The 10679-nt window shown below is 48.6% G+C and overlaps 2 protein-coding genes across 15 annotated transcripts; both read left to right on the top strand.

Annotated features, from left to right (window-relative positions):
* Nucleotides 1–1085: 1085 nt before the first annotated feature.
* On the top strand, nt 1086–4831 carry LOC120703402 (LRR receptor kinase SERL2-like). Of its 3 annotated transcripts, XM_039987471.1 has the most exons (11): nt 1086–1373; nt 1588–1720; nt 1829–1900; nt 2013–2156; nt 2235–2318; nt 2392–2451; nt 2572–2819; nt 2927–3268; nt 3616–3995; nt 4172–4399; nt 4466–4757. In XM_039987471.1, exons 1-11 carry the CDS (start codon nt 1154–1156, stop codon nt 4490–4492), a joined length of 1938 nt encoding a protein of 645 aa, XP_039843405.1. In that variant the 5' UTR covers nt 1086–1153; the 3' UTR covers nt 4493–4757. The 3 variants fall into 3 exon arrangements, with proteins under 3 accessions (XP_039843405.1, XP_039843403.1, XP_039843404.1); XM_039987469.1 differs by having other exon boundaries at nt 1087–1373; nt 4172–4757; XM_039987470.1 differs by having other exon boundaries at nt 1090–1373; nt 2247–2318; nt 4172–4831.
* Nucleotides 4832–5208: 377 nt separating this feature from the next.
* LOC120703404 (pentatricopeptide repeat-containing protein At1g43980, mitochondrial-like) lies at nt 5209–9789 on the top strand. 12 transcript variants are annotated; one of them, XM_039987483.1, is made up of 6 exons: nt 5211–6363; nt 6458–7581; nt 7661–7760; nt 7957–8310; nt 8424–8503; nt 9377–9789. In XM_039987483.1, exons 1-2 carry the CDS (start codon nt 5571–5573, stop codon nt 6523–6525), a joined length of 861 nt encoding a protein of 286 aa, XP_039843417.1. In that variant the 5' UTR covers nt 5211–5570; the 3' UTR covers nt 6526–7581; nt 7661–7760; nt 7957–8310; nt 8424–8503; nt 9377–9789. The 12 variants fall into 12 exon arrangements, with proteins under 12 accessions (XP_039843418.1, XP_039843417.1, XP_039843415.1 ...); XM_039987481.1 differs by having other exon boundaries at nt 5228–7581; nt 8005–8310; nt 8424–9789; XM_039987479.1 differs by having other exon boundaries at nt 5228–7581; nt 7977–8310; nt 8424–9789.
* The last annotated feature ends 890 nt before the right edge of the window (nt 9790–10679 follow it).

Raw genomic sequence — 10679 nt, 5'->3', positions numbered from 1 at the left:
TGTCACCGGGTCGTTCTATGCGGGGTGCGGGCGGAGGCGGGACCAAACCCGAGGAGTAGCGCGCGACGGGGAGGGGGGAGCGCTGCTGGTGGGGTGTGCGCAGTCGACGGAATAGCGGCTTAGTGCAGCATGGGGCGAGATAGTTCAGTCGAGCAGCGGCTTATGGCGCGCGAGGGTGCTGCTGGGTCCGAGGACCTCTGTTTGCGATGGTGTGGGAGGGTGCGGGGCCAGGGGAGCGTGGCCTTAGGCGGCGAGGCGCGACCAAGGCGAGTGCAACCGGCAACGGCGGCGAGCACGTGAGGCTAGAGCGGGATAGCGGGCGGCACTGGTGAGTAGGATGTGCGTCTAGTGAGAGCAAGGAGGAGGAAGATAGTGTAATGTAAGGTGAAAAAAGAAAATTTAATGAGGTTGACATGTGGGACCCAATGATGACATCTGGGCTCCCACCAATAACTATTGGTAACGTGTTAAATTCTTATTCATCTCATGTCACTCAACCCTTGCAATTAAATAGAAAATTGGGTCAAATCCATCCCTCGTAACCAAACGGTTGAACCCAACCTAATCCAATTGGTGCCGAAACCAAACGTGTTAGAAAAATGTCCTAAAATTGCACCTCGACTATTGTGAAAAGTCAACAATGCCAAATATTATTTTTCACTTGAGGTGGTAGTTTATGGTCGTGTAAAATGAAAATTATTGTTTTCTATGGAAGGGAAAGGAAAATTATAGTTGAATAATAAGTACTGATATCTTTTCTAATCTAAACAACATAATAATCAACCCACACCTTTTCTCCTCTAACCCCTAGAGCAAATAGGGAAAAAAACGAGCTGGAAAAAAAAGCTCCCCCATTGTTTTCTTTTGTACCATCCCGGTTTCCCATGGCAGGTCAGGTAGCAGGCGTGTTTGTTCCCTCGCTCCAACTCCCCTGCTTTTGTGCTTTTGCGTGCTGCCGGAGCGCAAGCATCTTCTTTTGTGTCATTTGCGTCCGAGTCTGACAAGGCCCCAGCTACCCCCTGGGCCCTGGCCCCGCACCGCCGCTGCCACTGCCACTGCCATCTCGCCTTTGCCTGTGTGTGTGTGTCTCTGGTGTTGGGGAGAGAGAAGGCTGCGCTGCGTTGCATGCTTTTCTTGGCCTCACGCTTGTTCCATGTTTGAAGTTTTGAACACGCATTGCACGCAGGACACAGCAGCAGGCAGGCAGGCAGACACCTCCCCTTCCTCTCCCTTCTCCACCCTCTTGGCTCCCCCTCCGGCAATGGAGGCGCCTCCACCTTCTCCGCCCTCCCTGCTGCTCCTCCTCCTGCTTCTCGTCTCCTCCCCTTCGACTTCAATGGCGCTCCTCTCTCCCCAGGGCGTCAACTATGAAGGTTCTTTCTCCCTCCGTTTCTTTCTATGGTCTTCAGTCTTCGTTCTAGTTCGTTTCTTCTCTGCTTTGGCCTTGGAAATCAATCTCGTTCTTCCCCCGTGGTTTGCTGTTTCTTAGATGAAAATGAAATCAAGAGTCAATTGTGTTTGGTTGTTTCTCTTTTTTATGTCTTGCATTGGAGGGTGCTGATCCCAGTAATACCGATTATTTGACAGTGCAAGCTCTAATGACGATCAAGAACCTGCTCATGGACCCCCATGGCGTGCTCAAGAACTGGGACAAGGACTCCGTCGATCCCTGTAGCTGGACCACGGTCACCTGCTCGCCGGACAAACTCGTCACTGGATTGTAAGCAAGCCACCTCCTCCTTATTATCTCTACCCACTCTTGAGCTTTTCCCCTTGCGTTCAGTGTTCTTACCAGTGTTCTGTGGCTGTTTGTTTGATTGCTTGGCAGGGAGGCCCCAAGCCAGAGCCTCTCTGGCATGCTCTCCCCAACCATAGGCAACCTCACCAATCTTCAGATCGTGTGAGTGCTAATTCTTCTCATGGATGATAATACCCTTGTCATTGGCAGTCCTGCTTTCAGTGTTCCTTTTTTTGACCACAAGTTGATCCTTTGCTTTCCTTCACTGTTGCAGTCTCCTGCAGAACAACAACATCACTGGCCCAATCCCAGCAGAGATTGGTAAGCTTTCAAAGCTCAAGACACTTGATCTCTCCAGCAACAACCTGTATGGTGGAATCCCCACCACTGTGGGCCACCTTCAGAGCCTGCAGTACTTGTGAGTGCAGCTCTACAGTACAAGCCTCCCATTAATGCTGTTCTTCAGGCTTTGACATTAAATAGTTCCTGTCTCCGGTCATGCTTTCAGGAGGCTCAACAACAACACCCTGTCTGGTCCATTCCCTTCTGCATCAGCTAATTTGTCCCAGCTTGTTTTCCTGTGAGTGTTTGTGCTCATGTTTGGGTTTTTATTATACTTGGGGTCTGTACTCAGTGTGCCTTGTGTCTTTCAGAGACTTGTCATATAATAACCTGAGTGGTCCAATACCAGGATCTTTGGCAAGAACATTCAAGTAAGGCTGCAATTCTGGGACTGTTCTTTTCTAGCCCTTAATTTTCACAATGAACGTATAGAATTTATACATGTGAAATACTTCAAACAATTTTTTTTTCTGCTGTCGGTTTTCTTGCAGCATTGTTGGGAATCCACTCATCTGCGGCGCGAACACGGAGAAAGATTGCTACGGGACTGCACCGATGCCAATGTCCTACAACCTGAATAGCTCACAGGGTGCTCTGCCGCCGGGAAAATCTAAAAGCCACAAGTTTGCAGTCGCATTTGGGACAGCAACTGGTTGCATCAGCTTCCTCTTCCTAACTGCTGGATTTGTGTTCTGGTGGAGGCATCGTCGTAACCGGCAGATCCTTTTTGATTTCGACGGTAAGCAGGCCTTGATCTTGATGTTTACTTTCAATCCATGCATCGTTTACCTGACAGATTGGCAACTATTGATGAAACTATTCTTGGGATGAATTGGCCACGTGCAGACCAACACATGGAGAATGTTAGTCTTGGAAACGTGAAGAGGTTTCAGTTCAGGGAGCTTCAGTCCGCAACAGACAATTTCAGCAGCAAGAACATACTGGGGAAAGGTGGCTTCGGATACGTTTATAGAGGGCAACTCCCTGATGGAACCCTCGTGGCCGTCAAGCGACTCAAGGACGGCAATGCTGCGGGCGGCGAGGCACAGTTCCAGACCGAGGTTGAGATGATTAGCTTGGCACTGCACAGAAATCTTCTCAGGCTCTACGGGTTCTGCATGACTGCCACAGAGAGGCTGCTAGTCTACCCATTCATGTCAAATGGAAGCGTCGCATCGCGCCTGAAAAGTAAGCTTTCCCAAGATTCCATTGTGCATAATGATTATATCCTTGATAGCTAGTGTAGCCTCATTTCTGTGGGTAAACCAAGTGGAACAAGTGCTTGCTTTAGTCCTATAATAAACGCACTTGCAGTAGTGCAGAACAAATTCTCAGTTTGCTTTCCCTGATCATGCCATACCTAAAAGAACGGTGTTGCTTTGCAAGTTGCGACCTGATAAGCCGAATTTGGAAAATAACTAGAATTGGATTCTCCCAACTTTTTTTTCTCCATTGGACAAATATTTGGCACAACAAAAAGGCATATGATTCCTATCAAGGAAAATCTTCACTTTATTCCTCTGTGGTGACTACAGCGAAGCCACCTTTGGACTGGGCGACCAGGAAGAGGATAGCTCTTGGTGCAGGGAGGGGGCTACTCTACCTTCACGAGCAGTGTGACCCCAAGATCATACATAGGGACGTCAAGGCAGCCAACATCCTGCTAGATGACTACTGCGAAGCCATTGTTGGTGACTTCGGGCTCGCTAAACTCCTCGACCACCGGGATTCACATGTCACCACTGCAGTGAGAGGCACTGTTGGTCACATTGCGCCTGAGTACCTCTCCACTGGCCAATCGTCTGAGAAGACCGACGTCTTCGGCTTTGGCATCCTGCTGCTGGAGCTGATTACTGGTCAGACCGCACTAGAGTTTGGAAAGGCGGCAAACCAGAAGGGAGCCATGTTGGATTGGGTAAGAAATCTACAAAAAGGCATAATATATCTGCCAGAAGTGCAAGCTTAAACAAGAAATGCATTGTTGGTTTCTTGATTTACTAAGCAATAGAAAACATCAATAATAAACTTGAAAGATCTTCCAATATAGGTGTTTGATTGATGAAGCAACGCATTGTGGCTTTTGTTGGTCAGGTGAAGAAGATGCACCAGGAGAAGAAGCTAGACGTGCTGGTTGACAAGGGGCTGAAGGGCGGGTACGATAGGATCGAGCTGGAGGAGATGGTGCAGGTGGCGCTGCTGTGCACGCAGTACCTCCCCGGGCACCGGCCCAAGATGTCGGAGGTGGTCCGGATGCTGGAAGGCGACGGTCTCGCTGAGCGGTGGGAGGCCTCGCAGCGTGCCGACTCGCACAAGTTCAAGGTGCCCGAGTTCAGTTTCAGCCGCTGCTACTCCGACCTCACCGATGACTCATCGCTGCTGGTGCAGGCCGTCGAGCTCTCGGGCCCAAGGTGACACGAGGCAGCAGCATATAGCATCAACACCAGCAGCAGTTGCTGCACGTGTACAGAAAGCATGAAAACCGTGAATCCTGTGTAGATTGGGGAATAAATTGAGCCATACTGAAATAAGTATACAGTAGATGTGTATTAGATGAACTGTACAGAAGAAGAGTGTAAGGTTTGTACTGATATGGATGCTTACAAATTTAGTAGTAGAGACTAGCTGGGAAGGATCTTTTTTCTTGAAGTGGGAAGTTTTTGCTTGGCTTGTTATACTCTGTTGACTTTGCCTCTCCATGCTTTTCCTTGATGTATTTTTCAGAGAGCAACAGGTGCTAAAATCTTATCAGAATCCTCAGTTGATCTGGACATGAAATGTTGTCCAAAGCTTTGAATTTTATTCATTTTATTTTTTTTCTATACCAAAAGTAGAAGGAGCGTCTGGCTCATAACTTCAGTGGTTTGGTAAATCAAAACAGCAGAAAATGGTGGCTTATCTAACCTCAATCTAAAGGAACTGATTCTTGCCCATTACAATGACTTGGCAGATTTCGATGGTTCGCGTGGATGGTGAAGAAATGAAACAAGGTTTCATTTTAGGCTATTACCATGATTAGAATGGTCTATACAAAAAGAAATTTGAATTACATGGTATCATTGTGAACACACATCCATGGAAGGAGGAAAGAGATGGAGCTTCTTCTTTTTTTTCTTTTTCTTTTGATGAAACAAGAGATGAAGCTTGTTACCCGACAAGGATGTAGGGGCGCAACTTTCTTGCGAGCTCGCGTGGAGAGGCCCGTCAAATCAGTAGGAGGAGCGATGAGCGGCGTCCGTGTTTGGCGGGGCGGCTGCACGGAGCTTCTCCTCGTCGGACGGTCGGAGGACGACGGCGGGTGGCGGCAGGGCCGGCAGCTCCATCGACTTGCGCCGCCGTTTCAAGGATCGGAGATCTGCTACTATGGGCCAGGTCGACAATCCACTGGGCTGACCCACGGCCCATCTAGCTGGATTGAGAAGAAGCAGCCGAAAGCTCTGGAACAAGTAGAGCGCCGCGAGCGCGTCCCATGGCCTGAGCCGCCGAGCGGCCGATGCCCTCGTCCCCGCCGCCCTCTCCCGACGCTGCAACCCTCACCCCAAGGGCCGCCGCGGCGCTCCTCGCCGGCTGCGCCTCCCGCGCTGCCGCGGCAGCGCTCCACGCCCGCCTCCTCCGCTGCTCCCGCGCCTTCTTCCGCTCCCCGTACCTCGCCAACTGCCTGGCCGCCGCCTACTCCCGCCTCGGCGCCGCCCCGTCCGCCGTCGTGCTCCTGCGCGCCGCCGCCAGGCCCAATGTGTTCACCCGCAACATCCTCCTGTCGGCGCTCCTCGGCTCCGACCTCCTCGGGGACGCGCGCAGGCTGTTCGACGGGATGCCCCACAGGGATGCGGTCTCCTACAACGCCATGCTCTCCGGCTACGCCGCCGCCGCGCTTCCGGACGAGGCGCTCCGCCTCTTCTGCTCCATGAGGGAGCGTGGCGTCAGGCCAACGGCCTTCACCTTCTCCATAGTCTCGTCGGCGGTTGCCTCCGCCCGCCACGGCCAGCAGGTTCATGCCGCCACTGTCCGACACGACCTGGCACGCCTTGACGCCGTAGTCGGCAATGCGCTCATTGATATGTATCGCCGGATTGGCCTCTTTCAGCATGCAGCACATGTCTTCTCATGCATGGAAGAACCAGATGTCACGTCCTGGAACTCTGTCATGTCAGCTTACAAGGATCAGGCTCTCAGTGGTGCTGTCTTTGACTGTTTCCGGTCCATGAGGAGCAAAGGCTTCTCGGTCGATGGCTTCAGTGTGTCCACTGTGCTCAGTACCAGCTCAGATGTCAAGGATTTCGCCAAAGGTGACCAGATGTTGGCCCTTTGCGTTAAAATGAGCTTCCTTACAAACTCCATTGTTTGTAGTGCTGTTATTGACTTCCTCTGCCTGTCTGACAGACTGTCCGATGCTGTTCAACTTTTCAGAGGAATGCCAACATGGGGCTCAGAACCTTGCAATGCACTGATATCAGGCTATGCAAGGAGCGGCCTAATGGAAGAAGCCCTCAGCCTCTTTGCAGTGTCTATAGGAAATGGTGTTGTTCCAACTGAGTTCACATTTGCGAGTGTGCTGAGATGGAGTTCATGCTTTGGTTTAATGGAGCAGGGTACTCAAATCCATTGCCTCGTTTGTAAGCTTGGGTTTCAGGATGATGTAATTGTCTCCACAGCCCTCACAGACATGTATTGTAAGTTGGGGTTAACAAGGCATGCGAGGAAAATCTTCAGGGCAGTTGTTGCCAAGGATCTGGTATTATGGAATACAATGTTGCTCGGCCTATTGCAAAATGGAAGAGGTAAGGAAGCCCTTGGAACATTCAGACGGATGCTCAAGTGTGGTATCCAACCTGATAGAATCACTCTTTTTGGAGCTTTGTCTGCATGTAGTTTGGAAGGTTTCGTAGCTGAAGCAATGGATATAATTACCCTGTTTAAAGATAGGTACCATATTATGCCTAGCCTGGATCACTATACATGTGTGGCCGATACATTATGCCGTGCAGGAATGTTGAGAGAGGCAATGAATTTTGTAGAGAACAAGCTGCCGGAGTTTAGTGCTGCTATGTTCTCTAATATTCTGGAGGCCTGCATAATCCAACGGAACATTGTCATGGCAGAGCTAGTTGCTGAAAAGATGGTGATGCAAAAATCCCGATTGTCACTGCCATATATTATTTTAGCTCAAATATATGGTGCCAGATGTAAGTGGGAAAAAATGGCTGGAGTATGGAGGTCACTGGAAAATCAAAGAGCAAAAAAGGCTCAGTCATGCAGCTGGCTATGTGTCAAGAATCATATTTATGTTTTTACATCAGAACAGATATTTCACCATGGAAAAGGTGCTACATATGAGGTGTTGGATCTTCTATTTTGGGACATGACAGACCAGCCAAAGAAGAGAGACGGATTAGGTTGTATCCAGCTGTTCTCCAACTGTCCTTAATGTCCGCTTCCTAACAAGTTACCTTACCTTGACAATAGAGAAGTTTCGGAGTGTCAAAGACTATGAACATTCAGAAAAGGTGGTTTCAGTTATGATAATCCTTTTGTAATATTGTTGCTTCTTTTCCAATGTTTTTAATTGAAACTATCATTTAGCAGGTTGCGGTAAGCTTTTGATAAGACTTGGTTAGACTATTGCAACCTGGCAATTTCTGTGTGAATGAAGCTATGCGATGTTACAGAAGATATTGAGATATGGGTAGGTAAATTTCTTCTCTCCCATCAACTGGTACATAGAATTCATCAATAGTATAAAATCATATGGGCTTTCAAAATTTTTGGGTAGGTTTGGTACTTGATATTTTATTTGATTGTTTCCCACACCTTAAATGTAAACTAAATTGAAAATTGTAAACATCCACACATAATTCCTACCTTTTTTTGCAATGTTTTAGCAAGATATCTATTCTAACAGCTGATGTGCTGGAAAATTATTGATGAAGATACAAATGGGATATATGAGTTTTCTGAAAGCCATGCATGCACAATTGTATGGTGGGTACTGGTCATTCCCTACAGGCTGTGCTGTCAAATGACATCACTTGCTCGTGCTGGGTGATGGCGTCTGTCTGTGTTACTTGTATGTGCTGATTTTTGTGGTACTAGCCGCGCAAGTTCTAATGATGATCAAGAGCCTGCACAAGGAACCCATGCTGCGCCCAAAAAGTGGGACACGGACTCTGTCCATTCCTGTGCCTAGTCGTTGGTCTCTTGCTCACCAGAGAATCTTGTCACTGACTCAGTGCAGTGTAAGCTAGATCCCTGCTCTCCATCTATTTCCACTTCCCCACCTCCAATTCAAAGCCACCATATAGTTCTCATGTTCTTATCATTGTTCTGAAGTTGTTTGAATGCCTGGCAGGGAAACTCCAACCGATGACCTTTCCGGTCTGCTCACCCGAAGTCCTGAAGCACAGGGAACTTGATCAATCTTGAGAAATTGTGAGTGTTCTTCTCATGGATACGCAAGTTTTGTGTTAGCATCAATGCAAGAAATAGCAGGCTAAGATATTTAGCGGAAGTCCTTCCAAAAAGCTAAAAGAGCTATAGCGGAAGCTAAATCATTTAGTGGAATAATAAAATAATCAATAATTACACACAAATTTAGAAGAATTATTGGTCTAACACTCTAAAAATAGACTCAACACATCTCTTGACTGTCCAACTATACCTCTGCTATTTTGTTTATGATCCACCCTAGTTATATTGATTCTTTATTTCTTTTGAATAAATCTTTAGCGGACATAGCGGACATTTATTACCGCTAAATCCTGTAAAACCCCCTTTAGCGGACGTAGCGGACAAATGTTGTATAGCGTAGCGGTAGATCTCCTAAAAAGCTAATAGCGGGCAATAGCGGGCTATTTTATACATTGGTTAGCATTCCTTTTGCTTCTTATTATTTGTTGGGAGGTGTTTTATTTTTCTATTCTGTCCCAGTCTGCTGCGGAACTACAAGATAACTGGATAGAGATTGGTAAGGTAGCAAGGCTCAGGACACTTGATCTGACCAGTAGTTGCAAGTGAAACATATGTGCCATGTTACTACTTTCCCTTTGAGCCATTTCTAAATGGTCTGTGTTTTTGTTTGGGTACCATAGTCTAGTTTGCACTCACTGTACACTCATGTCTTTTAGCGAGTTGTCATACAACACCGAGAACTTTTTCAAGAACGTTCAAGTAAGATCCAGACTTGTGTTTGTTCTCTCTATAACTTTCCAATCTAACTTTTTGCCTTAGGCGTGTGATACTTACATAGGAAGACAATGCTTGGAAAGTTAGATTGTTGTTTTTCTGCCATTGATTTTCTTGCAGCATATTTGGGAATCCTCTCATCTGCGCTGCAGCCTGCAGAACAGGATTCTTACAGGACTATGTTGACACATGTCATATCCCCATATCCCCGGTCAACAGTAGAAGCCACAAGTTTGGATTGTTTACCTTATCAAGGAGCAAATAAAACCAGGTGAAACTGTGAGTATTTAGGTTCAGCAACAAGATGCATGTTGAATAGGCCAGAGCAATTCCGTCAAAATGGCCGCAACTTAGTCCAATAAGCTCCTAGCCATCACATACGAAGTCAATACTTACATGCAAGTCAGTACTTGTGGAAAGCTGGGCCAGTATGCTGTAAACTCCTACTTTTCGGATAATGATTAGGCAGTGGCCCTGCCATCTTAAGTAATAGGTTTTGCAGTTGCCTTGCAATTCGATAATCGGTTACGTTAGCTTCCTCTGTCTTGCCACTGGATCTACGATCCTTATTAGGTTCCTCTTTCTTGCCACTGGATCAACGATCCTCTCGATGTTAATGGTAAGAACATTTGTGGTGACTACTGGCTTAGGTTTAGGGATGGCTAGTTTTCAGGACTCCAGGAGTTTAGGGAACTTGAGGCTGCGACCAATGTTTTTAAAGCGGTAAGGCGAGGCGAGGTGATGCGCCACCGCTCGGACGCCTAGGCGGTGAGGTGAGGCGACGCCTTGTTTATCTGTAAAATACATTCATTTACCTCTAAAACACATATATTTTCCTGTAAAAGAAAAGAAAAAATAGAGGACCACTGGGCCTAAAGTTGGAAAACAGGCCCATCAAATGAGCCCAGCCCAATTTAACCCATTCCCGCCTCCACCTTATCCCAACCCTACCGCGGCTTCAGTCCTCTCCTCCCATCCTGCCGCCTCTGCCTCTCCTTCGACCGCGTCGCCGCCGCTGCTGCCTGCCCGCCTCCTCCTCCTCCTCCCGCGTCGCTGCTGCTGCCTGCCCGCCTCCTCCTTCTCCTCCCCTCAGCTGCCCCAATCCCCTCTCTCCCGACGCCCCATCTCTCTTCCCCCTCGGATGGAAAAGCCTGTGCGCGCAGGGCGGAGGCCGGCGGCCGGAGGCCAGCACGTGGTGGAGGACGGCGGCCGGCGCGGGAGGAGGCGGTGACGCCAGCACGGGCGCGGCGGAGGAAGGCGGCCGGCGCGGGAGGAGGCGGTGACGCCGGCGCGAGAGGAGGCAGTTACGCCGGCGCGGGCCCAGCGTCTCTCCCTTCCCTCTCTCCCCTCCAGGTGAGCTATTGCCACCCGCAGCTTCCTCTATGCCGCTTCCCCTCCCTTCCCTCTCTGTTGATGTCCAAGG

The sequence above is a fragment of the Panicum virgatum genome, chromosome 4K (genome assembly GCF_016808335.1).
Source record: "Panicum virgatum strain AP13 chromosome 4K, P.virgatum_v5, whole genome shotgun sequence".
Taxonomy (NCBI): Eukaryota; Viridiplantae; Streptophyta; class Magnoliopsida; order Poales; family Poaceae; genus Panicum; species Panicum virgatum.
The sequence above is the reverse complement of the archived record's forward strand: the minus strand, read 5'-3'. Positions and strand labels throughout refer to the sequence as shown.